The sequence below is a fragment of the Carlito syrichta genome, unplaced genomic scaffold (assembly GCF_000164805.1).
Source record: "Carlito syrichta isolate Samal-C Ts95f unplaced genomic scaffold, Tarsius_syrichta-2.0.1 Scaffold308842, whole genome shotgun sequence".
In the NCBI taxonomy this organism is placed as follows: domain Eukaryota; kingdom Metazoa; phylum Chordata; class Mammalia; order Primates; family Tarsiidae; genus Carlito; species Carlito syrichta.
Window position 1 is genome coordinate 137,612 of NW_007252938.1, and position 26,953 is coordinate 164,564.

The 26,953-nt window shown below is 50.2% G+C and overlaps 1 protein-coding gene across 1 annotated transcript in view; it reads left to right on the top strand.

Moving 5' to 3' along the window:
- The window catches only part of NUMA1 (nuclear mitotic apparatus protein 1), a 44,534-nt gene that overhangs the window by 10,978 nt on the left and 6,603 nt on the right, over positions 1–26,953 (top strand). Inside the window, exons 3-17 of the mRNA XM_008066087.2 lie at positions 4,981–5,066; positions 9,990–10,069; positions 11,474–11,556; positions 12,157–12,237; positions 13,541–13,628; positions 16,090–16,213; positions 16,725–16,882; positions 17,140–17,257; positions 17,349–17,466; positions 17,824–17,964; positions 19,204–19,326; positions 19,485–22,871; positions 23,316–23,357; positions 24,848–24,916; positions 26,799–26,918. Of these exons, the coding sequence (XP_008064278.1) occupies positions 4,981–5,066; positions 9,990–10,069; positions 11,474–11,556; positions 12,157–12,237; positions 13,541–13,628; positions 16,090–16,213; positions 16,725–16,882; positions 17,140–17,257; positions 17,349–17,466; positions 17,824–17,964; positions 19,204–19,326; positions 19,485–22,871; positions 23,316–23,357; positions 24,848–24,916; positions 26,799–26,918 (4,818 nt within the window). The remainder of the gene's footprint in view (positions 1–4,980; positions 5,067–9,989; positions 10,070–11,473; positions 11,557–12,156; positions 12,238–13,540; positions 13,629–16,089; positions 16,214–16,724; positions 16,883–17,139; positions 17,258–17,348; positions 17,467–17,823; positions 17,965–19,203; positions 19,327–19,484; positions 22,872–23,315; positions 23,358–24,847; positions 24,917–26,798; positions 26,919–26,953) is intronic.

The following is a 26,953-nucleotide window of genomic DNA, read 5'->3' on the forward strand; positions in this document are numbered from 1 at the left end:
GGGCTCAGGCAGTCCACTCACCTCAGCCTCCCAAAGGTGCGGAATTACAGGCTGAGCCACTGAGCCTGGCTCAATTTTTTTTTAAAGTCTTGTTAGTGAACAAACCTTCATGGCCCTTGAATTTTTTAGGAGATGGTTTTCACATGTTTCAGTCTTGGTAACCTTCACTTTCAGCAGGTATAAAAGGATCTTAAGCTGGGCTCGGTGGCTCAGCCTGTAATCCCGCACTTTTGGGAGGCTGAGGTGAGTGGATTGCCTGAGCCTGTGGGTTCGAGACCCGCCTGGGCAGCGAGACCTCATCTCTACAATAAATCACAAAATCAGCCAGGCGTGGTAGCACATGCCTGTAATTCCGGCTACTTGGAAGGCTGAGGCAGAAGGATCGCTGGAGCCCAGCAGGTCGAGGCTGCGGTGGCCGGGAGCGGCCACTGCACTCCAGTCTGGGTGAGAGTGAGACTCCAACTCAAAAAAAAAAAAAAAGAATCTTGGTCTGAAGTTTTTAGAATCTTCTCAAAAATTTACGATGAGCTCTCCTAACCAATTAGATTCAGCTTTTTCAGAAGACAGTACAAATATATTGACTTCAATGAGAGGTCATATTTTATTTTACACTTAAGAAAAAGAGAACCAGCTGGGCTTGGTGGCTCAGCCTGTAATCCTGTGCCTTTGGAAGGCTGAGGTGAGTGGATTGCCTGAGCCTGTGGGTTCGAGACCCGCCTGGGCAGCGAGACCTCATCTCTACAATAAATCACAAAATCAGCCAGGCGTGGTAGCACATGCCTGTAATTCCGGCTACTTGGAAGGCTGAGGCAGAAGGATCGCTGGAGCCCAGCAGGTCGAGGCTGCGGTGGCCGGGAGCGGCCACTGCACTCCAGTCTGGGTGAGAGTGAGACTCCAACTCAAAAAAAAAAAAAAAGAATCTTGGTCTGAAGTTTTTAGAATCTTCTCAAAAATTTACGATGAGCTCTCCTAACCAATTAGATTCAGCTTTTTCAGAAGACAGTACAAATATATTGACTTCAATGAGAGGTCATATTTTATTTTACACTTAAGAAAAAGAGAACCAGCTGGGCTTGGTGGCTCAGCCTGTAATCCTGTGCCTTTGGAAGGCTGAGGTGAGTGGATTGCCTGAGCCTGTGGGTTCGAGACCCGCCTGGGCAGCGAGACCTCATCTCTACAATAAATCACAAAATCAGCCAGGCGTGGTAGCACATGCCTGTAATTCCGGCTACTTGGAAGGCTGAGGCAGAAGGATCGCTGGAGCCCAGCAGGTCGAGGCTGCGGTGGCCGGGAGCGGCCACTGCACTCCAGTCTGGGTGAGAGTGAGACTCCAACTCAAAAAAAAAAAAAAAGAATCTTGGTCTGAAGTTTTTAGAATCTTCTCAAAAATTTACGATGAGCTCTCCTAACCAATTAGATTCAGCTTTTTCAGAAGACAGTACAAATATATTGACTTCAATGAGAGGTCATATTTTATTTTACACTTAAGAAAAAGAGAACCAGCTGGGCTTGGTGGCTCAGCCTGTAATCCTGTGCCTTTGGAAGGCTGAGGTGAGTGGATTGCCTGAGCCTGCGGGTTTGAGACCCGCCTGAGCAGCAAGACCTCATCTCTACAATAAATCAAAAAATCAGCCGGGTGTGGTAGTGCATGCCTGTAATTCCGGCTACTTGGAAGGCTGAGGCAAAAGGATCACTGAAGCTCAGCAGGTCGAGGCTGCGGTGGCTGGGAGCGGCCACTGCACTCCAGTCTGGATGACAGAGTGAGACTCCAACTCAAAAAAAAAGAAAAAGAGAACCAAGCCAGGCTCAGTGGCTCAGCCTGTAATCCCGCACCGTGGGAGGCTGAGCTGAGTGAATTGCCTGAGCCCGTGGGTTTGAGACCCGGCTGGGCCACTTGGTGAGGCCTCATCTCTACAGTAAAATGAAAAATGAGCCAGGCGAGGTAGCGCGCGCCTGTAGTTCCAGCTACTTGGAAGGCTGAGGCGGAAGGAGACCAGCAGGTCGAGGCTGCGGTGGCCGGGAGCAGCTACTGTACTCCAGTCTGGGCGACAGAGTGAGACTACAACTCAAAAAAAAAAAAAGAAAAAGAAAAAGAGAACCTAACCTGTTTTAATTTGGCTTCATCTAAAAGTTTTTTTTTTCTTTTTGAGATAGGATCTCCCTCTTACTCAGGTTGAAGTGCAGTGGTGCAGCCATAGCTCACTGCATCCTCAAACTCCTGGGCTCAAGCAATCTTCTATCTTAGCCTCCCGCGTAGCTAGGACTAATCATTGGACACCACCATGGACAGCTTTTTTTTTCAGTCAGGGTCTCACTCTGTCACCCAGGCTGAGGTACAGTGCCATAATCATGGCTCACCGCACCCAGCTCTAAAATTGTGCATAAATTTTAGTGGAGACAGGGTCTCGCTATGTTGCTCAGGCTGGTCTTGAATGCCTGCCTCAAGCAATCCTCCTCTCTCAAAGCTAGGACTATAAGTGTATGCCACTGCTCCTGGCTAATTAAAAGAAATTTTTTTTGTAGAGATGGAATCTTACTGTGTTGCCAGGCTCATCTCGAATTCCTGACCTCAAGTGATGCTCTCTCCTGTGGGCACCCAAATTGCTGGGATTATAGTTGTGAGCTACCATGCTTGGCCTGCTTTATGTTTTTAAAAATATGTTATTGCATCCATTATCCCATTTGAGTCTACATCAATCCTTTGAGGCAGATAAGGTAGGGATTCTATTCATCTAATAAGGGAGAAAATTGGTGCAGAGAGAAATAAAGTTGATAACAGAGGTTTCTGGCAAGTTAGTAGAAGAGCTGAGCCTAAAACTTATATCAGTAGGCTATCAATCCAGATGTAGAGAATACAGTTATAAGCAGCAGTATCTAGTTGTTTGCATATAACTACTATGCTGAAGTTCTTAAAAATATTTTGTCCCTTGACTGACTGAGTACAATGGCTCACATCTGTAATCCCAGCACTTTGGGAGGCAGAGGTCAGAGGATTGCCTGAGCCCAGGGGTTCGAGACCAGCCTGGGCAACTTGGCAAGACCTCATCTCTATAATAAATCAAAAAGTTAGCTGGGCGCAGTGGCACATGCTTGTGGTTCCAGTCTTCCAGTCTTGGAAGACTGAGGCAGAAGGATTGCCTGAGTCCTGCAGGTTGAGGCTGCAGTGGCCATGAGCATGCCACTGCGCTCCAGCCTGGGCAACAGAGTAGGATTCCAGCTAAAAAAAAAAATACTTTGTTCCTCAACTGAGAGGGACTGAGAGAGCCTCAGTCTCTCTCCCCTCATAGTAATACATATGTGATTAATTAACTTAGCAAACTCTTCCTTTCTCTGATAATAAAAAGTAAACTTCAGCCCAGGCTACTACTGAACTTTAGTGCTTGTGGAATTTATGAGGTTTTATTGTAGAAGTCAGCCATATATCCTTCTTGCCTAATCTGTGCACCTGATGCACGTGGACCCTGGTGAATTTTTCTAGTAGTAAAGGCTGATTTGGATGAATGCCTTCCTGAAGCCAAAGAAAGGGAACCAGTAGTTGAACCAGAATTAAGTTTTTCTATGGAGTTCCCAGCTCTTCTTTCATTCCCCTCACCCCCCACTTTTAAAAAAATAATTAATTATTATTATTTTTTTTTTGAGTTGGAGTCTCACTCTGTCGCCCAGACTGGAGTGCAGTGGCCGCTCCTGGCCACCATAACCTCGACCTGCTGGGCTCTGGCGATCCTTCCGCCTCAGCCTTCCAAGTGGCTGGAGCTACAGGCGCGCGCTACCATGCCCGGCTCATTTTGATTTATTGTACAGATGAGGTCTCGTCAAGTTGCCCAGGCAGGTCTCGAACCCACAGGCTCAGGCAATTCACTCACCTCAGTCTCCTAAAGGCGCGGGATTACAGGCTGAGCCACCGAGCCCGGCTTAATTTTTTTTTTTTTTTTTTTTGTAGAGGCAAAGTCTCGCTATGTTACCCAGGCTGGTCTTGAACTCCTGGGCACAAACGATCCTCCTGTCTCAGCCTCCCAAAGTGCTGACTTTACAGGTGTGAGCCACTGAGCCCACCACCTCCCCCCCCTTTTTTTTGTGATCTTGTTCTCCCATTGTTTTTCCCTTCTCCCCTCAGCCAAAGTATTGTCTTGAAATAATAAAAATGCATAACAATATTTTATGTATACATGGGGGTATATATAATGTCTGTTTTGATTAGCTATTTTAAAATTCAGGAGCGACAAAGGGCTTTTTTCTTTTTTTCTTTTTTTTTTTTTTGAGTTGGAGTCTCTGTCATCCAGGCTGGGGTGCAGTGACACGCTTCTGGCTACTGCAGTCTCGACCTGCTGGGCTCAGGTGATCCTTCTGCCTCAAGCCTTCCAAGTAGCTGGAACCACAGGCATGTGCCCAAGTTGCCCAGTCTGGTCTCAAACTCGTGGGCTTAGGCAATCCTTTCACCTCAGCCTCCCAAGGTGCTAAGATTATAGGCGTGAGCCACCTTGCCTGGCCTACAAAGGGCCTTAATATAAAAATTAGAGAGATACAAAGGGCTACAATGTAAACAAACAAGATCTACAGAGAGTGGTAGTGTGAAAAACATTTTTTTCTCACCTCAACCTGAATGCTGTCAAGTTCCTCTTGAAACAGCGGTGGTACCAGTTTCTTGGGTATCCTTCCAGAACCCCTTTATGCCTAATAATATTCAAAGTATACCCCCAGTGCCAGAACATCTTAGGAGAATTTAAGCATTTATTTTGTTGAAGCCAAAGAAAGGCTTCTCTGACGGTTGTCTTTCAGATAGTTGTAACTTGACAGCATTCCCTGGATGAATGATGGAATCGGCATTCCTTTACTGAAATGAAAAATCCTAGAAGCATCTGTCCCTTTATTCTCATAGCCTCCAGCTGTAGGCACTCGCAGTGAGCCTCTGGGAAAAGAAGTGAACCCCACTGTCTCTGGCATCTATAATAGGCTCACCAGGCTCTGCCCTTTGGCTCACAGGTGAACAGCCTGCGCGTGGCTGACCCTGTGGATGCTGTGCCGCAGCTCCAGGACTGCAACGTCTTCATCAAGATCATCAACAGCATGTGAGTGTGCACCATACCCCTCTCCAGCCTCTCGGGCCAAGCGATTGCTGGGGTGGGACTGCATTTGCTCCCTTTCTTTGGTAACAGCTGTGACCAGAAAGCGTGGGCAGGATTGCAACGTCATAAGCCAGGGTGGGGCCCAGAGGCAAGAACATATTGATTTTATCCTTCAGTTACTGTACTGTTCTGTGGGAGAGTTTCACACCGCTCCTGTCCTCAAGCTTCCTCACTTGCACCGGACAGCCTCCAAGACTCCATGCCCTGGCACGGCACCAAGAGCCATTCTTGGGCTCCCTGTCCTCTTCTCCACAGGAGTCTTCAACAACTCTCTCTTCTTGACAAGCCCTCTTTTGCAACCTCTGGGGCCAGGAGGGAGAAGGGGAGCACTCTCACTTAGAGGAAATAAGAGACATCCAGAAATCTCATCTCTAACTTGTTAGCACAATACAGATATGCCCCTTTCTAAGCCATTATAAATGCTCTTCTGGGCTTTTCACTGCCTATTATCTTGCTTTCTGAGGCCCAGGAGGATTTATAAGCCTGCTGTTATCATGTAGCCAGGATTCTTATTTGGCCTTTTTTGGCCTGTGTTTTAGCGCGTTTCCTCTGAACATCACAGTTATTTGGGAAATCGGTGGATTGGGTCCTCCTCCTAATATCCTATCTCTTTGGAACCAAGCAAAGATCAGTCAAGCAATAAAATATTTTATTAAGCTTTTATAGTTCATCATCCACTTCTAAGAGTTATGGAGAATGAAGCTGACTTTCACTCACTTCTTTGTCCTAACAAAGGCAAAATTAGAGGCCAGCCATAAAATAAGGAATTAGGGGGATAGTGATGAAGAGGAACCCACCTTTAAAAAAAAAAGAAAGCACAGAAGCACAGTAGACGTGAGCCCTAGACCAAGGATAGACTAAAATGCTGAAGGTATTTATGTGACAGTTAGGATCTGGTGTCAGGGATTCATATCTCTGTGAAGCACTTTGGCTACCCAGTCATAGGCCCCAGCTCATAGAAAGGGAAAGAAGGTAGAACTGAGCTTATCAAAGGCAAGGGACTGTGTCTGATTCATTTTGGGACCCTCCTACATAGCTTAGGACAGTACATCGATTATGTCTTAATTAATGTTTGTTGAGTGAGTAGATAAGTTGGTATTCAGATGGGTCTGCTAAGGTATTTTTTATGGTGTCTTTTGAAATGTATGTTGGTGGTGGATTGTCTTAATAGGATTTTTAAAAATTTGATATGGCTCTGACTAGCACCTGCCTTAGCACCTCTGAAAGAAGTCACAATTCTTATATTGGTCCAGACATAACCATTTTCTCTCTCAGGCAGGACATTTTCCCATCACCTTGAATTTCTCTCTCTCCTTGGTGCTGATTTCTAATTGGTCCTCATCCTCTTGCTTTGTCCTTTAGAAGACTTCTCACATCCCACACCCCTTCCCCTGCCTCATTCTGGATACCAGGCCCAGGTGGCCTAGTTCTTCTTTAATCTGTCCTTATTGCTGTCTATTGCTACACATGTGATCTCAAGAATCCTATTTTCATTGTGATTCTTCCTTCCTTTCTTTTCTTTTTCAAGTTAGAGTCTCACTCTGTCACCCAGGCTGGAGTGCGGTGGCACACTGACAGCTACTGCAGCCTTGACCTGCTGGGCTCAGGTGATCCTTCCACCTCAGTCTTCCAAGTACCTGGAACTACAGGTGCTTGACACCATACACAGCTAATGTTTTGATTTATTGTAGGGACGAGGTCTCACCAGGTTGGCCAGGCTGGTCTTGACCCCTGGGCTTAGGCAATCCTCTTGCCTCCGCCTCCCAAAGTCCTGGGATTACAAGTGTGAGCCACTGTGCCCAGCCATTGGATTCTTCAGTGACTCTTTGTTGAACTTCAGTGACTATTCATTGCTAATAGGTTGAAATCTAAAATCTTCAGATGTTCAGAATCTTTCATTAGAGGCACATCTCCTCTCACAATTCTGTTTCCTGCTTATTTCTCTCTCCCCATTCCCTGCCATCCCACTTTTTTGATCCTGTAAAAATCTCTAAATCCTGGATTTTGTTAATTGCATTGTCATGGTGCTGCTTACTTTGTCTCTCTATTTCCCCTTGTGGATGATAAACTAGTAAATCTAAACTTGATTAGCTTAGGGTCCTTCTTTTTTTTTTTTACAGGGATACTTTCTGGGTGGGGTTGTGTACCATGTATAAGTCAGCATTTTCCAAATCCTAATCAAAATAATTATTTTTCAAACCCTAATGAAGTGGGTTGACATCAATGGCTGGTAAAAGCAGCTGACATCAATGGCTGATAAAAGCATTCCACTGGCAATACCTAACCACTGCTTATTTTTATTTTTATTTTTTTGAGTTGGAATCTCACTCTGTCGCTCAGACTGGAGTGCAGTGGCTGCTCCCGGCCACCACAGCCTCGACCTGCTGGGCTCTAGCGATCCTTCCGCCCCAGCCTTCCAAGTAGCTGGAATTACAGGCATGCGCTACCACGCCTGGCTAATTTTTTATTTATTGTAGAGATGAGGTCTCGCCAAGTTGCCCGAGGCAGGTCTCGAACCCGGGCTCAGGCAATCCACTCACCTCAGCCTCCCAAAGGCGCGGGATTACAGGCTGAGCCACCAAGCCTGGCTACCACTGCTTAATTGTAACATCACTAAAAGAGAGGCAACTGGATATTATATGCCTTGTATTGTAACATACAGCAGGGGGAAGCATACTTTTTTGGTTTCAGAATAGATCAAGGAGCTTTTGCTTTTGAAGAGGATAATTTCCTTGGCCTGATGACAAGAGTAGAAGATGAATCCAAGAGTGAGGATATGTGTTGCCCTTGATGTAGCCACTGCAAGTTTATAACCTGGTGGGAAATTTTCCTAGGGAGGGTCAAAAATTCAAGATGCTCGTTTTCCAGGTTGTCTTCTAGGGTGCTGCCTATACCTTAGACTGCTGTGGAGGAGGAGGAGTTGGAGGTAGGGGCCACTGAAACCCCAGGTTAACTCTAACTTCCTTCTCAGATCCAGGACAAAGCAGAGCAGCTTCTTAGGGGAAAGCAGATGTTCTTGGTTCATATGTTCTGGCTCTTTCATTTCTGATACTGCTACTGGTGCCAACCTAAATCAGCAGCCTACTTCTCAGGGGAAGGCAGTAGACATGGTAGGCTTGGTGGGCATATGGAAACTGTAGGAATTGATCAGGACTTGGTTCCTTGGCCACTTGGCTCTCACTGGGAAAATTCATTGGCATCAAAACCCCTCTGATACATTTCTCTTTCTGTTCTTCTGTGTGTGTATAACCTAAGCAAAAAAGCTGTCCCATCTCTTTAACAGCTATGAATCTTGACTAGCAAAGTTGAGTAGAAGCATTTTGACAGAAAACCTAGAGCCCTGACTGACATTTGATCCCCCTGCTCTTTCCAGTAAAAAGCCTCCCTCAAGCCGGGCTCAGTGGCTCAGCCTGTAATTCCGTGCCTTTGGGAGGCTGAGGTGAGTGGATTGCCTGAGCCCGCGGGTTCGAGACCTGCCTGGGCAGCGAGACCTCATCTCTACAATAAATCACAAAATCAGCCGGGCGTGGTAGCGTGCGCCTGTTATTCTGGCTACTCGGAGGGCTGAGGCGGAAGGATCGCCGGAGCCCAGCAGGTCGAGGCTGCGGTGGCCGGGAGCGGCCACTGCACTCCAGTCTGGGCGGCAGAGTGAGTCTCCAACTCAAAAAAAAAAGAAAGAAAAGAAAATGTTCAATTTGATTTAATCCAGCATTTCTCAAACATTTAACATGAGAACCTTTTTAAAAATGTTTAATTAATGGAATATTTTTAGGTAAATAATATTCTACACTGAGCTAAGGAGTCACAACATTCCAGATGGTGGGTGGATAGGGAAGATGCTTGTCTAGGAGTCTGTGAGAAGATTAGCATCTCCTCAAGACTTTGTAGGATTCCCTGGTCTCAGACCAGCTACCCAGACAGAATGCCTCTGGGGAGCATTCACTTGGAAGAAGCTCTTGTAATCACATGGGAGATAGGGGAGCTACACTCATGGTCTTGGCTTGGATGCTTGCTGTGCTTTGCAGAACGTCTCTGCAGTGGAAGGTTCTGGGCCCGCCTTGCTCTCCAGAAAGTTGGCTAAGACCTGGGGCTTTAGGTTCTGAGGAACAAGGGGTATTTTAATCAGTACCTCCAGCTGTAGCCTAGATAGAAAAGTCAGCTTTCTAACTTGAAGTGTTATTTCAGAAGTGACATGATAGCTATGAAAGTGGAACTGCAGTCAGCTAGCGTCTGGGTCCGGGTGCCTGGGCTGTGTGAGAGTGCCCCCTGCTGCCTCACAGCTCTCTTCACACTTTGTTTACCCTTCTGTAAACAAGCAAACTCAGGCAAGGGCCACTAATCTAGGATACCCATCCCTCCGCCTCACCTCTGGGAGGCTTTCGTCATCTCAGCCTTTGGCCTAGTGTGGGGACTTCTCCTTGACATTCCCTCCTGTTCTTTCAGTTCTTGGGCCTGTTTCTCCCTCACCGTGGTTCTCTCTTGCTCTAGCCATGTTTTTTAGGCTTCCTGACAATTTAGAGTTGAATCATTCCAGACAATTTAATCTAGCTTCCTTCCATCTGTGCCGCCTCCATCTCCTCTCAGTCCTCCCCCACGGAGCTTTTTCATATTTGCAAATAGAATGGCGGAATACTATCTTTTCCAGAACCCCATGCCTCAAGTTCAAGTTCCCATTCGTCACCCACTGCACAGTTCTGCCTGGATAAATGGTGTCCCCCAGTATCTTCTCACCTACCTCTAGTCTGATTCTCTCCTGCATCCAGCACAAACTGAGCCTGGAAGGAAGTGGGAGGTAGTATATAATGCAGTTGACAAGTAGGCAGAGATTTCTGAATACCCTGGTCCTAATATTTGGTCTTTCTCTAGCCAAGCAACTGAAGAGGGGCAGCAAATCCTGCGGCAGCCGATGCCAGAGAGACTAGACTTCGTGTGCAGTTTTCTGCAGAGTAAGTACCTTTCTTATCTAGCTGGGAAGGAGCTGCTTCCTCAGCTCCTGGGACTTGAAAGTCCAGAGGAACCAATTTATCATGAGTGTCTGGAGGAAAAAAGGTTCAGGGCTCCCAACTCTTATGTACAGAGACATGCATTTACAGCTGGGTCGGCCACCCTGGTCTTGTGATGCCTTCATCAGCTGGTTTAGGAAGAGTGTCCCTTCAGTCCCAGAACTCATCTCAGAGATCCAGGTGGAGCCAAGGGCTACTTTGGGCTCCCATTCCCCACCCTTCAAGGAGGCAGAGGAGAGGGAAAGATCCATGTTACTGTTTTTCTCTTGCAAGAATCATCATTTTCCCCATATAACTTTGAATTAATTGCTTAGGCAATCGGTGTAGGGGCAGAGGCAGACTGAGGTTGAGATCTTGACCCTTCTCACTGCTTGTGTGACCTTTCTGGACATAGGTTCCCTGTGTGTAATATGGATATAATAATAATTGCTCTCTGGGCTGATGGATGGATTAAATAAGAACACATGCAAGCCTTTTAGCACAGAGCCTGTCAGCTTCCTCTCCCTTTGTCTAGCCTTGGACCACAGAGTCCTCATCTTTGACATCAGATACGATCTGCCATTTCCACCTCAAGAGAATTATAGGAAAAATGAGAATATATTTAGATGAAACAAGGCCCTCTGGCAGGATAAGAACCAGGTGTCTCCACTCGTTCTCTTCTGACTCAGCTGCAGGCTTCCTTTGTGATTTTAGTTGGAACAGGACTTGAGAGTGACCCAGGAATTTCTGGGCTCCTTCTCTGTGGTGAGTGGGTGGGATAGTGCAATGTCATGACAAAGTTTATATGAATCCCCAGCCTGCTTTCTTTTTCTTTCCTTTTCTTTTTTCTTTTTTTGAGTTAGAGTCTCACTCTGTCACTCAGGTAGGAGTGCAGTGGCACAGATATGGCTACTGCAGTCTCGACCTGCTGGGCTCAGGTGATCCTTCTGCCTCAACCTTCCAAGTAGCCGGTACTATAGGTGCGTGCCACCACACCTAGCTAATTTTTTGACTTATTGTAGAGTTGAGGTCTTGCCACGTTGCCCAGGCTGGTCTCAAATCCTTGGGCTCAGGCAGTCCTCTCGCCTCTGCCTCCCAAAGTGCTACGATTACATGCATGAGCCACTGCACCCAGTCTGTAGCCTGTTTTCTTTTTTGCATAATCCCTGTAGCCTTTGGACTGACCCAGGCTAGAACTGTCTTCAGATGGAAAAGTGTAAGTGAGGGTGAGGTGACATAGGAACGAAGAGCCCTACATCTCATAGCCCCACCAGAGAGAGCCATTCTGCTTCTCAGATTCACTTGTTCTGGGATCTCATGTATGGTTCCCAGGAAGTTTCCTTGTTTTCTACATTGTTGTCATTGCAGAAAATCGAAAACATCCCTCTTCTCCAGAATGTCTGGTGTCTGTGCAGAAGGTGATGGAGGGGTCAGAGTTGGAACTGGCCAAGGTACCTGTGCAATATCAAATTGGGGAGTGGGTGGGAAAGTGGTCCCTGAGGGCCCTGCAGGGCCTTCTCTTAACCCAAGAGGCAGTGATGAGTGCTTTATTTCTGGGGTTTTATGAGATTGGAGGTAGGAACAGGTAACCACACCTGTCTGAGGCAGAGCTAAGGATTCTAGGAGTCCGTGACCTTATGACAAAGAGATCATAAGACAAATAGTGACTTACTAGACTATTATTGTGAGCCTCAGTGGAGACCTGGTAACTATCATCTTTTTTTTTTCTTTTTTAAGGCTCAGGCTACTTTATTCCCTCTGCTGTTTCTGGGTGCCTTAAGCTTCACACTCAGGTTCCATGAATCCAAGAATTCAGCCATGCTGGAATCTTGGCACCTAGCTTTTTGCACAGTGTGCATTATGTTCTCAGTAAAAAAACAGGAAAGTGTTTCCTGGAACTGTTAATGTTAAGGAGGCTGGCCCAGGGCTGCTGAATTCTAGGAGTTCTGGAAGAGTCTCCAGAATAGGCCAGAGTCCTGAACAACCCAGAATTAGGAGCATTGAGGAACGAGACACTCCCGCTCAGTGACTGCCTCCTGTTTGGCTTCTAGATTACCATGCTGCTCTTATACCACTCGACCATGAGTTCCAAAAGTCTCAGGGACTGGGAACAATTTGAATATAAGATCCAGGTAAGCCCTTGTGCCTCCCCCACCTAACCTAGCGGGCCTACCCCATGCTCCACCTCACCCTGTTTGTTCTTTATACGGCATATATTTGTTATTTTTATTTTTATTTTATTTTTTGAGTTGGAGTCTCATTCTGTTGCCCAGCTAGAGTGCAGTGGCACACTCATGGACACCACAGCCTCGACCTGCTGGGTTCAGGTGATCCTTCCACCCGAGCCTTCCAAGTAGCTGAAACTATAGGCATGTGCCACCGTGCCCAGCTAATTTTTTTTTTTTTGAGTTGGAGTCTCATTCTGTCACCCAGACTGGAGTGCAGTGGGCACGCTCCTGGCCACCGCAGCCTCGACCTGCTGGGCTCCGGTGATCCTTCCGCCTCAGCCTTCCAAGTAGCTGGAACTACAGGCACACACCCAGCTAATTTTTTTGATTTATTGTAGAGATGAGGTCTCACCAAGATGTCCAGGCAGGTCTCGAACCTGTGGGCTCAGGCAATTCACTCACCTCGGCCTCCCAAAGTGCGGGATTACAGGCTGAGCCACCGAGCCCGGCTTATTTTTATTTATTGTAGAGATGAGGTCTTGCCAAGTTGCCCGGCTGGTATTGAACCCCTGGGCTCAGGCAGTCCTTTCACCTTGGCCTCTCAAAGTGCTGGGATTACAAGCTTGAGCCATCACACCCAGCCTTATATTTGTTATTTTTAAAAACAGGTTATAGTAATTACAGCCATTCACTGTAGAAAATGTTGAAAAATGATATGAAGGAAATAACAGTTGCCAATAATCCCATTTCCCAGAGATAACTTTTTAAAGGATATGCTTTCAACTCCTTTCTTATGTGTGTATATTTAACTATAATGTATGTTGGGATAATGCATAATTATTCTCTATGCATATATGTATTTCTGTGTGTGTGTGTACTTTTTTTTTTTTACATAAAATTATCATTTCCATTTATCCCATTCTTTCCTTTAGCAGGGTCCTCCGGAGGAAGCCAGCATAATTATGTATCAAGACTTTCTAACTATTACTTTCCTTAACCATTCATTTATCTTGTGATCAGGAGTGAAGGCAGTCAGGAACGCTGACTTGGTTGCATCTTTAGGGGAGCCAGAAAGGAAGGGGAAAAGTAAGGTGAACATTCTAGCTGAATGTTGTTGACTGAGCCACGGGGCTTCAGGCTCTGAGGGGGAGAATGTGACCTGGCATCTCTTGGGGCTGGCACTGCCAGGGTGGAGCTCCTGGCAGCCATCCCTTCAGAGGCTTCTCTAACACCTAAGTGATGCTCCTTTTTTCTCTCTGTGGTGCAGGCTGAGTTGGCTGTCATTCTTAAATTTGTGCTAGACCACGAAGATGGGCTAAACCTTAATGAGGACCTAGAAAACTTCTTGCAGAAAGGTAAGCAGGGACACAGTCCTGAGGATCCCCTCATCTTTACACTGGGGACTGCTAGAATCCTGAGTTGTTGAAGGGTAGTGGGGCTTGTTTCTCACAAGGCACAGAGTCGGTGTTCAGCAAAAGTTTGTGTCATGGGGTGGGTCGATTTCTAGGCCATGTTGTCATCCTCTCAGTTCCTAGAGTGGAGTGCCTCCTTGCTGTCAGCAGCAGGATACACCTTTTTTGTTTTTTATTATTTTATTTTGAGTCAGAGTCTCACTCTGTTGCCCAGTCTGGAGTACAGTGGCATGCTCATAGCCTTGACCTGCTGGGCTTGGGCAGTCCTTCCGCCTCAGCCTTCCAAGTAGCTGAAACTACAGGCTTGCTCCACCATGCCTGGCTAATTTTTCTGATTTATTGTAGAGTCTGGTCTCAAACCCCTGAGCTCAGACAATCTTCTTGTCTCTGCTTTCCAAAGTGCTGGGATTATAGGCATGAGCCACTGTGCTCGGCTGTGCTTTTCATTTTTTAAACAACCACTATTCTAGGCTTAGAGGCTGAGAATACAATCTTTTATTTTTTATTATTTATTTATTTTTTTTTTTTGAGTTGGAGTCTCACTCCGTCGCCCAGACTGGAGTGCAGTGGCACGATTCCCGCCACTGCAGCCTCGACTGGCAGGGTTTAGGCGATCCTTCCGCCTCAGCCTTCCAAGTAGCCAGAACTATAGGCATGTGCTACCACACCCAACTAGTTTTTGATTTATTGTAAAGATGAGGTCTCGCCAAGTTGCCCGGGGGGGTTCTCAAGCCCGTGTGCTCAGGCAATCCACTGGCCTCGGCCTCCCAAAGTGCTGGGATTACAGGCTGAGCTACCGAGCCCGGCTGAGAGTACAGTCTTTTATTTTTTTTATTTTTTTTTTTGAGTTGGAGTCTCACTCTGTCACCCAGACTGGAGTGCAGTGGCCGCTCCCGGCCACCACAGCCTCGACCCGCTGGGCTCCGGTGATCCTTCCGCCTCAGCCTTCCAAGTAGCTGGAACTACAGGCGTGTGCTACCACGCCTGGCTAATTTTTTGATTTATTGTAGAGTTGAGGTCTCGTCAAATTGCCCAGGCGGGTCTCGAACCCGCGGGCTCAGGCAATCCACTCATCTCGGCCTCCCAAAGTGCTGGGATTACAGGCTGAGCCACCAAGCCCGGCCGAGAGTATAGTCTTTTAAAAGAAGGGTTTTTCCCTCATGAAACTCATGTTCTAAGTGGGAAGGCATATACATTAACTAGTAAGTATGATAAGAAATCTAAGCATGGAATATACCAAATGTCTTGGTTAGTATAATATAAGGATCACTCTGCCGGTCTTCTGATGCAGAGTTTAGCTGATGGTGACAGGAGTGTAAAAAGTAGGTCTAGGCAAGTTCTCTTCTAGTTATTGAATTTTTTATTTTTTTTTTGAGTTGTAGTCTCACTCTTGTCACCCAGGCTGGAGGGCAGTGGCACACTCAGAGCCACCGCAGCCTCGACCTGCTAAGCTCCAGAGATTCTTCCACCTCAGCCTTCCAAGTAGCTGGAACTACAGACACATGCCATCATGCCCAGCTAGTTTTTTTGTGATTTATTGTAGGGATGAGGTCTCATCAAGTTGCCCAGGCTGGCCTTGAACCTCAAACCCCTGGGCTCAGGCAGTCCTCTTACCTCGACCTCTCAAAGTGCTGGGATTACAGGCTGAGCCACCACACCCAGCCTAATTATTGAATTTGATGTTCCTCATATTCAGGTTCCTCATGAGACTTTCAGGTGCAGATGTTGGAAGTGTGAGCCCAGAATGCAGATGAGGGCTCTGGGCCAGAAGATGGGTTTGCCAGTCAGTGTATAGATGGCTGTTGAAGCCGTGGGCACTGTGGGCAGAGCCAGGAGGCCTCGTCAGACCTCTGGGGAGCTCAGAGGGTAGGTGGAGGAAGGAGGAGCAGATGAAGGAGTCTAAGAATGGGTACGTAGAATTCTGCACCAGTGGCCATGAGAACCAAAGGAAGAGAAGGTTTTGAGAGAAATTATAAGTTGGTAGTATAAAGTTTCTGGGTGGAAGAGTTCCAAACGGAGGCCAGTGGCTCTGACCTGGGGAGTGGGGATCGTGGGGCTGCAGGGAGATCCTGCTCCACTCTCAAGCCATCTGCAGTGCTGGCTTGAGGGAGGAACATGAACACTTGTTTCTGAGCATAGAGGAGAACCTCACTTCACTGTGCTCTGAGCACAGATCCTCTGTGGAAATGGAAGCCCTGCACTTGATTTTGGCTAGTGATAGTGACCTCTGCATAGGCCAAACACCAGGTTGCAGGTTCTATCCAGTGCTTCCCTCTGTGGTTTATATACAAAAGTATCCATGAATTCACTCCACTAAGGCGAGTTCTCAGGCTGCATAAAGATGAAAATCTTTTCACTGTCTTACTAACCTTTCTTGGTTTGTTTGTCTACTTCTTATCCCCAGCTCCTGTCCCTCCCACCTGTTCTAGCACCTCCTTGGAAGAGCTCTCCCCACCTAGCCACCAGGCCAAGAGGGAGGTTCGCTTCCTAGAGCTCCAGAAGGTTGCCTCCTCTTCTAGTGGGAACAAGTATGTCCTGGGCCTCTCCTCCTGGGATGGGTCCCCCCGTGCATCCAGTCCTCTAATTTCTGCATTCTATACACTAAGCTGTTGACTAGCTTTTTACATCCTCAGGGAGTGCTAGAAGAATCCTGTGGACTTGGGATTTCCTTACCTGACCCAGTACTATATGGGGGAATTGGTTGGTATCTGTCATGGGCAGAAGGCGTCCCTCAAAGGCTGTACCCTGTTTATGAAACACCCTTCATCCTTGGAGACTGCCATAAAGTCCCTTCTCTCAGTGCATCTCTGCAGAGGCAAGGAGAGTATATCACTTTTTTTTTCTGACAAAGAAATTAAAGCATGGAGAAGGGAGGTCATGCCGTGAGGCATGAAGTAACACTGCAGTCAGAACCCAGGTGCGTGGGCCTCCCTGCTAGTGCTCACATTCATAGATCCCTGCTCTTCCCATCCCTACCTGTTACTGACTGCCTCTGATCTTAGGCTTTTACCGTGGCATCTGGGCCATCTCCTTCCTCAGCTTCCTCTCAGGTTCTCCAACCTCTCCCGTGGGCGACATCCTGCAGACACCACAGTTCCAGATGAGACGGCTGAAGAAGCAGCTTGCAGATGAGAGAAGTAATAGGGATGAACTGGAGCTGGAGCTGGCTGAGAACCGCAAGCTCCTCACTGAGAAGGGTGGGTACCTAGCATACTGGCAGCTGTGTGCGCACAGGCTTGCCTGAGAGATGGCCCCTTGGCCTGCCCAGATGCTCCCTCTGCTGGCCCTGGAGCTCAGAGCTCAGCCGGGGATCTAGGCTCGGGTTGGCCTCTGGGAGCTGAATTCTGTCTTGCCCCCATCCTCCCTTTCCCTTGGGTTGGATTTGGTGTGCCTCCTCCCCCCCCTCCTCCCCATAGTTCTGTGCTGACTCTCATCTCCTGCCACCCTGGAGCAGATGCACAGATCGCCATGATGCAGCAACGCATTGACCGCCTCACTCTGCTGAATGAGAGGCAGGCAGCCAGCTCTCTGGAGCCGAGGGAGCTTGAAGAGCTGCGTGGCAAGAATGAGAGGTACAGCTCTCCCGCCTTCCTCCCTGCGCCCAGCCCTTCCCACCCTAGTCAGGGAGCCATGCTGTCCCCTCACTGCCACCCTCCCTCCCAGCCTCACTGTGCGGCTGCATGAGACTCTGAAGCAGTGCCAGGACTTGAAGACAGAGAAGAGCCAGATGGATCGCAAGATTAGCCAGCTTTCAGAGGAGAATGGAGACCTTTCCTTTAAGGTGAATGGTGGGGAACCTGGTCCATGAGTGGAAATCCCTCGGGGTGAGGTGGTTTGAAGGCTGCTCAAGAGAGGTTGAGAAGAACGTCCCAGCATCTGCCTTACGCTTTAGTCTCTCCAGAGAGCTTCATGCTTTGCCCCTTTCTTTGTTCCATAATTGGTTGTTACCAGGATATTGGATTGTGACCCTAAATTTTGACTTGTGGTCCTGAATCAGAGATGTGATTTGTTGTCATTAGTTTGTGGAGGGTTGGAAGGATAATTTAAGACATCCAGCCCCTGGGGTTCTGGGAGGAGACAGCAGTGGTGATGCCAGTTTTGACCCTGAGTGATGGGGATTCCTACCTGTCTGTCTCAGCTGCGGGAGTTTGCCAGTCACCTGCAGCAACTGCAGGGTGACCTTAATGAAGTGACAGAGGAGCACAGCAAGGCCACTCGGGAGTGGGCGGAGAAGCAGGCCCACCTGGAGAAGGAGCTTGGCGCAACCCTGCAGGACAAGGTAACCCTCTGCTGTGGAGCCAGGGCCTCAGTCTTGACCGTGTGTGCAAAGCTGAATTCAGTTTACCACTCTCCTCTTCTGGGCCTTGGAGGATTAAGCTGACTTCAAGGCTTAATAGTGTGCTGTAGTGGAAAGATTGTGGCCTTAAGTCCAGTACATCTTTGAATCCTGTCACTGCTGATCTTGGACAAGTTAATCGGTCTCTCTCTAAGCATCCTTTCCCTAAAATGGGAATAATGAGTAGCTGCCTTATCAGCTACTGTGAGAGATAATGCATATAAAGCACCTAACACTTTACGTGGCATGAAATAGGCTCTCAGTGCACCAATTGCTATTATTATGGTTGCAGAACCTGCCTCTGCCACTTTTTTTTTTTTTTGAGTTGGAGTCTCACTCTGTCACCCAGACTGGAGTGCAGTGGCATGCTCACGGCCACCGCAGCCTCGACCTGCCTAGGCTCAGGTGTGATCCTTCTGCCTCAGCCTTCCAGGTAGCTGAAACCCACAGGCATACACTACCACACCTGGCTTATTTTTTAAATTTTTTTATTTATTGTAGAGACGAGATCTCACCAAGTTGCCCAGGCTGGTAACAAACCCCTGAGCTTAGGCAATCCTCTCGTCTTGGCCTCCCAAAGTGCTGGGATTACAGACTTGAGCTACTGCGCCCGGCCTCTGCTGCTTATTAATAACCATGTAGCCCTTGAGCAAGGCACTTAGCATCTGGGCCTTAGGTTCTTGCTCTGTAAAAAAGAGATAGTAATAGCTACCTCCCACATTTGTAGGTGAATTAGAAATTCAGAGATGCTCCCCAGCACAGCCTGTTGTAGGTGTTTCGTGAGCTGTGGTAGGGAAGTGGGCATGGGGCTGAGGGGGCTGTGGCAGTGGCTGCCACTGATGCCCAAGGGATATTGTTAAGCGGTGGCTGTTTGGGTAATCTGGGAGTCAAGACTTGTCGGAGGAAGGGTATACAGTAAGGGAATTTCAAGTAAACTCAGCAGTCTTGGAGAAGTAAGCATTTCACATCGTGACTTGATTCAGCCCTAGAACTAGTAGAAAGTCAGGTCCTTTGCAGTCCCAGGTCCATGGTTTCTGAGAGACTTTTTTCTAGGACAGGGAAAAAGGAGATCTTGGTTATAAGATGGTCAGGTCACATGTTTTATTGGTGTTCTTGAGGGCCTGTATAGTAATCTGGTCCCTGTTCTACCTCTCTGTTCACACGGGTCTTGTTTATTACCAGAAATGTCTTGAAGAGAAGAATGAAATCCTTCAGGGAAAACTTTCACAGCTGGAAGAGCACTTGGCCCAGCTGCAGGAGAACCCGTCCCAGGAGAAGGGCGAGGTCCTGGGTGACGTCTTGCAGGTAGGATGAATGCACAGGAGCAGCCAGTAAGACCTATGTGCTGGGGTTGGTGTAGACCCATGCTGGGCACTTGGGAGTTGCCTGTGTTCCTTGCTTCCCGAAGAGGGCATGGTGACTGAAGAGTCATGCTGATCCCATTTGTCTCTTCATCCCACCAGCTGGAAACCCTGAAGCAAGAGGCAGCCACCCTTGCTGCAAACAACACCCAGCTCCAAGCCAGGGTAGAGATGCTGGAGACCGAGCGGGGCCAGCAGGAAGCCAAGCTACTTGCCGAGCGTAGCCACTTTGAAGAAGAAAAGCAGCAGCTGGCTAGCCTGATTGCTGACCTACAGAGCTCTGTCTCCAACCTCAGCCAGGCCAAGGAAGAGCTGGAGCAAGCCTCCCAGGCTCAGGGGACCCAGTTGAGTGCCCAGGTGGCCTCTCTGACCTCTGAGCTCACCACACTCAATGCCACCCTCCATGAGCAGGATCAAGAACTGGTCAGCCTGAAGCAGCAGGCCAAAAAGGAGCAGGCCCAGCTAGCCCAGAGTCTCCAGCAGCAAGAACAGGCCTCCCAGGGCCTCCGCCACCAGGTGGAGCAGCTGAGCAGCAGCCTGAAGCAGAAGGAGCAGCAGCTGAAGGAGGCAGTCAAGGAGCAGGAGGCAACCAGGCGGGACCACGCCCAGCAACTGGCCACTGCTGCCCAGGAGCGAGAGGCCTCCTTAAGGGAGCGGGATGCGGCTCGCCAGCAGCTAGAGGCATTGGAGAAGGAGACGGCTGCCAAGCTAGAGGCTCTGCAACAGCAACTGCAGGCTGCTAACAAAGCCAGGGACGGTGCCCAGACCTCAGTGACACAGGCCCAGCGGCAGAAGGCAGAGCTGAGCCAGAGGGTGGAGGAACTCCAGGCCCGTGTTGAGGCAGCCCACCGGGAGCAGCGTGAAGCCAAGGCACAGGTGGCAGAGCTGGAGGTCCAGCTGAGGTCTGAGCAGCAAAAAGTATCTGAGAGAGAAAAGGTGGCCCAGGAGAAGGACCAGCTCCAGAACCAACTCCAGACCCTCGAAGAGTCCTTGAAGGTCACCAAGGGCAGCCTCGAAGAGGAAAAGCGCAGGGTCGCAGGTGCCCTGGAGGAGCAGCAGCGCTGTATTTCTGAGCTGAAGGCAGAGACCCAAAGCCTAGTGGAGCAGCACAAGCAGGAACAGAAGAAGCTAGAAGAAGAGAAGGCTGGACGTAAAGGCCTGGAGGCTCGATTACAGCAGCTTGGGGAAGCCCACCAGGCCAAGACTGAAGCCCTGCAGCGGGAGCTGGCAGAGGCCATAGCCTCCCGGCACCAGGCTGAGAGTGAGTGTGAGCAGCTCATCAAGGAGGTAGCTGCTTGGCGTAAGCGGTATGAGGATAGCCAGCAAGAGGAGGCGCAGTGTGGCGCCATGTTCCAGGAACAGCTGATGACCCTGAAAGAGGAATGTGACAAGGCCCGCCAGGAGCTGAAGGAGGCAAAGGAGAAGATGGCAGGGATAGAGTCCCACAGCGAGCTCCAGATAAGCCGGCAGCAGAATGAGCTAGCCCAGCTCCATGCCAACCTGGCCAGAGCCCTCCAGCAGGTCCAGGAGAAGGAGGTCAGGGCCCAGAAGCTTGCAGATGACCTCTCCACTCTTCAGGAGAAAATGGCTGCCACCAGCAAGGAGGTGGCCCGCTTGGAGGCCTTGGTGCGCAAGGCAGGTGAACAGCAGGAAACAGCCTCCCGGGAACTACTCAAGGAGTCCCCGAGGGCAGGACATGCAGAGTCTGAGTGGCTGGAAGAGCAGCAGGGACGTCCGTTCTGCAGCACGCAGGCAGCACTGAAGGCCATGGAGCGGGAGGCAGAGCAGATGGGCAGTGAGCTGGAGCGGCTGCGGGCCGCGCTCATGGAGAGCCAGGGGCAGCAGCAGGAGGAGCGTGGACAGCAAGAGAGGGAGGTGGCACGACTGACCCAGGAGCGGGGCCGCGCCCAAGCTGATCTTGCCCTGGAGAAGGCAGCCAAGGCAGAGCTTGAGATGCGGCTGCAGAATGCCCTCAATGAGCAGCGTGTGGAGTTTGCTACCCTGCAAGAAGCGCTGGCCCATGCCCTGGCGGAAAAGGAAGGCAAGGACCAGGAGGTGGCCAAGCTTCGTGATCTGGAGGCAGCCCAGAAAACAGAGCTGGTGGAGCTTCGGCAAACTGTGGAGCAACTGAAAGAACAGCTGGCTAAGAAAGGAAAGGAGCCCCTGCAGTCTTCAGGGGTGGCCAGTGGAGAAAGTGTGACCCAGTCCGAGGCTGCTGGCAGGACAGAGACAGCAGGCCCTGAGCTGGAGGTGCTGCGGGCAGAGGTGAGCAAGCTGGAGCAGCAGTGCCGGCGGCAGCAGGAGCATGCTGACAGCCTGGCGCGCAGCCTTGAATCTGAGCGGGCCTCCCGAGCTGAGCGGGACAGTGCTTTGGAGACTTTGCAGGGCCAATTAGAGGACAAGGTCCAGGAGCTGGGACACAGCCAGGGCACCTTAGCCTCAGCCCAAAGGGAGTTAGCCACCCTTCGTGCCAAGGCCCAAGACCACAGCAAGGCTGAGGATGAGTGGAAGACCCAGGTGGCCCGGGGCCAGCAGGAGGCTGAGAGAAAAAACAGCCTCATCAATAGCTTGGAGGAGGAAGTGTCCATCCTGAACCGCCAAGTCCTAGAGAAGGAGGGGGAGAGTAAGGAGTTGAAGCGGCTGGTTATGGCTGAATCAGAGAAGAGCCAGAAGCTAGAAGAGAGATTGCGCCTGCTCCAGGCAGAAACAGCGAGCAACAGCGCCAGAGCTGCAGAACGTAGCTCTGCTCTGCGGGAGGAAGTGCAGAGCCTCCGGGAAGAGGCCGAGAAGCAGCGGGTGGCTTCAGAGAACCTGCAGCAGGAGCTGGCCTCACAGGCAGAGCGGGCAGAGGAGCTGGGCCAAGAATTGAAGGCATGGCAGGAGAAGTTCTTCCAGAAAGAGCAGGCCCTCTCTGCCCTGCAGCTCGAGCACACCAGCACGCAGGCTCTGGTGAGCGAGCTGCTGCCCGCCAAGCACCTCTGCCAGCAGCTGCAGGCCGAGCAGGCAGCTGCTGAAAAACGCCACCATGAGGAACTGGAGCAGAGTAAGCAGACAGCTGGTGGGCTGCGGGCAGAGCTAATGCGGGCCCAGCGAGAGCTTGGGGAGCTGGTGCCCCTGCGGCAGAAGGTGGCAGAGCAGGAGCGAGCCGCTCAGCAGCTGCGGGCAGAGAAGGCCAGCTATGCAGAGCAGCTGAGCATGCTGAAGAAGGCCCATGGTCTGCTGGCAGAGGAGAACCGGGGGCTGGGTGAGCGGGCCAACCTCGGTCGGCAGTTTCTGGAAGTGGAGCTGGACCAGGCCCGGGAGAAGTATGTCCAAGAATTGGCAGCTGTGCGTGCTGACGCCGAGACCCGTTTGGCTGAGGTGCAGCGGGAGGCACAGAGCACGGCCCGGGAGCTGGAGGTGATGACTGCCAAGTATGAGGGTGCCAAGGTCAAGGTCCTGGAGGAGAGGCAGCGGTTCCAGGAAGAGAGGCAGAAACTCACTGCCCAGGTAAGGTGCCTAGCTCAGCCACACTCCCACAGATGGGGACCTGAGAGAGCAGGGACATCGTCCTCTGCATTCCAGGGCCTTGGGCTCCCACACTGCAGTGTCTTGGCTTCCCTTCACAGGGTGGCAGAAAAGGAAATGTGGCTTGTGGAGTTCAAGTCTGTTGCCCCTTATTGTCCTAAAGGAAGTATCAGTGGCCTCCCCTTCACTGAAGGCTCTGTCCTTCAAGAGTCAAGTTGTGATGACCACCAGCCCATTCCACAGGCACACCAGCATGGAGGCCCTGAGAGCCACTGGGGTCTAGAATAAGCCTGCCTGCATTTTTTAACTTACTTGAAGTCTAGCTCCTTGGGGGATGGTGTCAGCCTCAGTGAGGTCAGCCTGGCACAGGCCAGGTACCTCTTTGACCCCGTCTCACTGTCTCCATTGCTCCTCCCCCATGCACAGGTGGAGCAGCTAGAGGTATTTCAGAGAGAGCAGACTAAGCAGGTAATGCCTGGGGTCCTCGCTAAATGCTGGCTGCTTAAGCGGTGACCAGTCTCAGTGCATGAGCCCGGCTGCAGCTTGCCTCCTCCAGCTCCTGTTGTGAACTGTTTGTGAAGGGGGCAGGGTCAAGCCGTGGAATCCAGGCCCAGGCTGCCCAGGAGTGCGGTGTGCTGGGTTCTCTCGGGCCTCGTCCCACCCGTCCCAGGTCGGCCTCTCCACCCTTCTGCACTTTCTTCCGTCTGCCTGTAGCATTGGCTTCATCCTTCCCAGTGACGTGTTCTATCCTTGGGATTCCAAAACCTTCCAAGTCCTGCGTCTGGTTAGGGAGAGGCAAGAGAAGCAGCAGAATTCCCTGGGGCCTTGTTTAACATAGTGCCCTTTTCTCCTTGGAGTGTGGGCTCTAAAAAGCCATAGAGGTGATAGGCAAGGCAGCCCTCAGGCTGGGGAGGTTGTGGGCTCAGGATGCCCATCCATCACCCTCTGGCACTTTAACCCCGAGCCGCACAGAGATGTCTGACACAGGAAGGTCAAGGTTGAGAGGAGCCAAAGGGGTCTACCCCAGCTGGGGTGGGGGTGGGAGGGTCACATGGTCTAGCTGCCTCCCTATCACAAAGATCTCCACTGCCCAATATCATGTCCGTAGGGCTGGTATTCAGTGAGAGCACCTTCACCACCCCTCACCTAGTCACCTCAGGACTGCTGAGGATTGCGCCTTCTCTCAGCTTCTCTAAGGAGCTGAGATGATGGGGACAATCAAACTGAACAGCAAACAGTTAGCAATGGAGTCCTAGCCTCTCCCCTCGCTGCCTGGTCACGCTTGAACTCCCAGATGCCTGGGGGAGCGGGATGCTTGTGGCTGTTACATTCCCTCTCTCCCCCTACCTCCTTGCACTCTTCCTCTGTGGGAGTGGGGTGGGCTTGGAGTACATGTGCTACCCCTGCTCCTGTCTTCCAGCAATCTGTCCCCCAGTGCTAACCACAGCAACCACACTGCTAGCACCAGCCCTAACGAATATTGGGATAAGGTCTGAGCATCTGTGAGCTTTTGCTTTGGCAGTTTCTGGGAGGGAGGGATGGGTATTCATTGAATATGTCTGCTAGAGTTACAGACGAGGTCCACTGTTTTTGCTTCCCAACCTGGGTAGGTTGGAATGGGGAGCAGTGGCAGCTGCAGGGTGGTGGCGAGGTGTCAGCTCCCCAGAGTCAATTCTGCTGATTTTGGTGGCTGCAGGGATCAGGCAGGCCTCTGTCTCTGCAGGCTAGGGGTGGAGGCAAGTATGGCAGGTGGCCTGGCAACATCTATGTTTTGGGCATCTCATTGAGGCCCTGTTTACCAGCCTGCCAACAGACTGTTCCATTATTGGAGGCCAGAGAAAGGGCCTGAGTTGTTTCTTCTAGGAACACTGGGGACACTGAGCTGGGAAGGCTCATAATTTGTCTGAACATCCAGAGCAAATCCTCCTGAGCCTTCTCTCTTCCTCTTTCCTCCCTAGGTGGAAGAGCTGAGTAAGAAGCTGGCTGACTATGACCAAGCCAGCAAGGTGCAGCAGCAGAAGCTGAAGGTGGGGCGGCTGGGGGGATGAGCCTGGTCTCTGGCTGCCTCGGAGTGGTGATGGGGCTGTGGGGGGGTGTGGGAGCAGCAGAGGGGCACCCTGGGTGCCTGGCAGCCTCGGGAGCCAGTTTGTGGTTCAGGAGCCCTCCTGCAGGGGCCTCCTGGGAGCTATCAGGGGACAACCAGAGTGGTTCCCATCCCTCTAGACTGTTACTGTCCACTATAGCAGCCACTAGTCATGTGTGGTTATTCAAATACATAAAAATAAAAGAAATTTAGTTCTTCAGTCACACTAGCCACATTATCCCTGCACAGTAGCTACATGTGGCTAATGGCTGCCATATTGGACAGTGTGGATACAGAACATTCCATCATTGCAGAAAGTTCTGTAGGACAGTATTGGTCTAGATAGTGTGGACTTTTTTTTTTTTGAGTTGGGATCTCACTTTGTCACTAAGGCCGGAATGCAGTGGCATGATCATGGCTTACCACAGCCTGACTCCTGGGCTCAAGTGATCCTCTTGCCTCAGCCTCCTAAGCAGCTGGGACTAGAGGCATACACCACCACACCCAGCTGATTTTTTTTATAGAGATGAGGTCTCAGTATGTTGCCCAGGCTGATCTTGACCTCCTGGACTCAAGCAATTCTCTTGCCTTGGCCTCCCAAAGTGCTGGGATTATAGATGTGAGCCACTGCTCCCCAATAATATTCTTTTTTTTTTTTTAAGTTGGAGTCTCTCTCTGTCACTCAGACTGGAGTGCCATGGTACACTCACAGCCACTGCATCCTCGACCTACAAGGGCTCAGGTGATCCTTCTGCCTCAGCCTTCCAAGTAGCTGGAATTACAGGCACACATCACCATACCCAGCTACTTTAAAAAAATTTTTAAACTGTAGAGAGACAAGGTCTGGCTAAGTTGTCCAGGTTAGTCTCAAACCCCTCGGCTTAGGCAGTCCTCTTGTCTCTGCCTCCCAAAGTGCTGGGATTACAGGCATGAGCTACCGCACCTGGCCCAATAATATTCTTAATGCTTTCAACTATGTTAAAGAAGTTTGATTTAATATTTGTTTTTTTGCAGTTGTAGGCTTCACGGCCTTTAGTCAAGGGCAAAAGAATTGGGTACCAGTGACACTGGGACATGCTAAAGCCCTGATGGGTCCCAGGAGTTGGCAGGAGCGCAGAGCTTCCTTTCTGCTCATTTCATATGCACCACACTATGTCTTGATGACACATAATAGGCAGATGTTCATTATGCTTCTTGTGGGGCCTACCCTCTGCTAAATATGGGAGAAGTAAGGGTGGGACATTCCTATCCAGTATCTACAACTCACAAAGCACTTGCTGGCCTTGCCAGTGGGCAGAGAATCAGACACCAGCCCAGGTTTTGAGGAGTTATGGTCTGGACAGGAGGCCCTGCTGGCATCATTAATGAGCCCCCACAGACAGGCTTGGAGTTTGGCGAACCAAGTGCACATCTTACTCTGCTGTTTAGTCACTGACTCACGTGCCAAGTGCCTTATTCCGTGCTCTACACCCAGGTATTCCGAGGCTCAGTTCCCTCCCTCCTCCCTCCTCCCTCCTAAGGGAGAATGTGTGTACTACGTGGAAGGAGACTGAGACACTTGGCACCTGGTCTTAAAGAAGGCAAAGACAGGGCATGAGCCACCAGGGCAAGCTTCCGCAGACTGTTGACTGAAAGGTGTGTGGTGTTTCAGCAGGTGGTAGTTGGGGGGAGTGTGTGTTGGTGCGATGGGACTGTGAAAGGACTTTTTTCCACCTCCTGAGAGAATATGCAGTCTGAAACACCTGTGGAGCCCAAGCGGCTCGGGCAAGTCAGTGGGTTTGGGTGGAGCAGCCAGACCTGCCTTCCTGAGTGGCCTTTCTTTTCAGGCTTTCCAGGCTCAGGGAGGTGAAAGCCAGCAGGAGGCCCAGCGCCTTCAGGCCCAGCTGAATGAGCTGCAAGCCCAGCTGAGCCAGAAGGAGCAGGCTGCGGAGCACTATAAGCTGCAGGTGAGGAGCCCAGCCCTGGCTCACGCTGCCCTTCT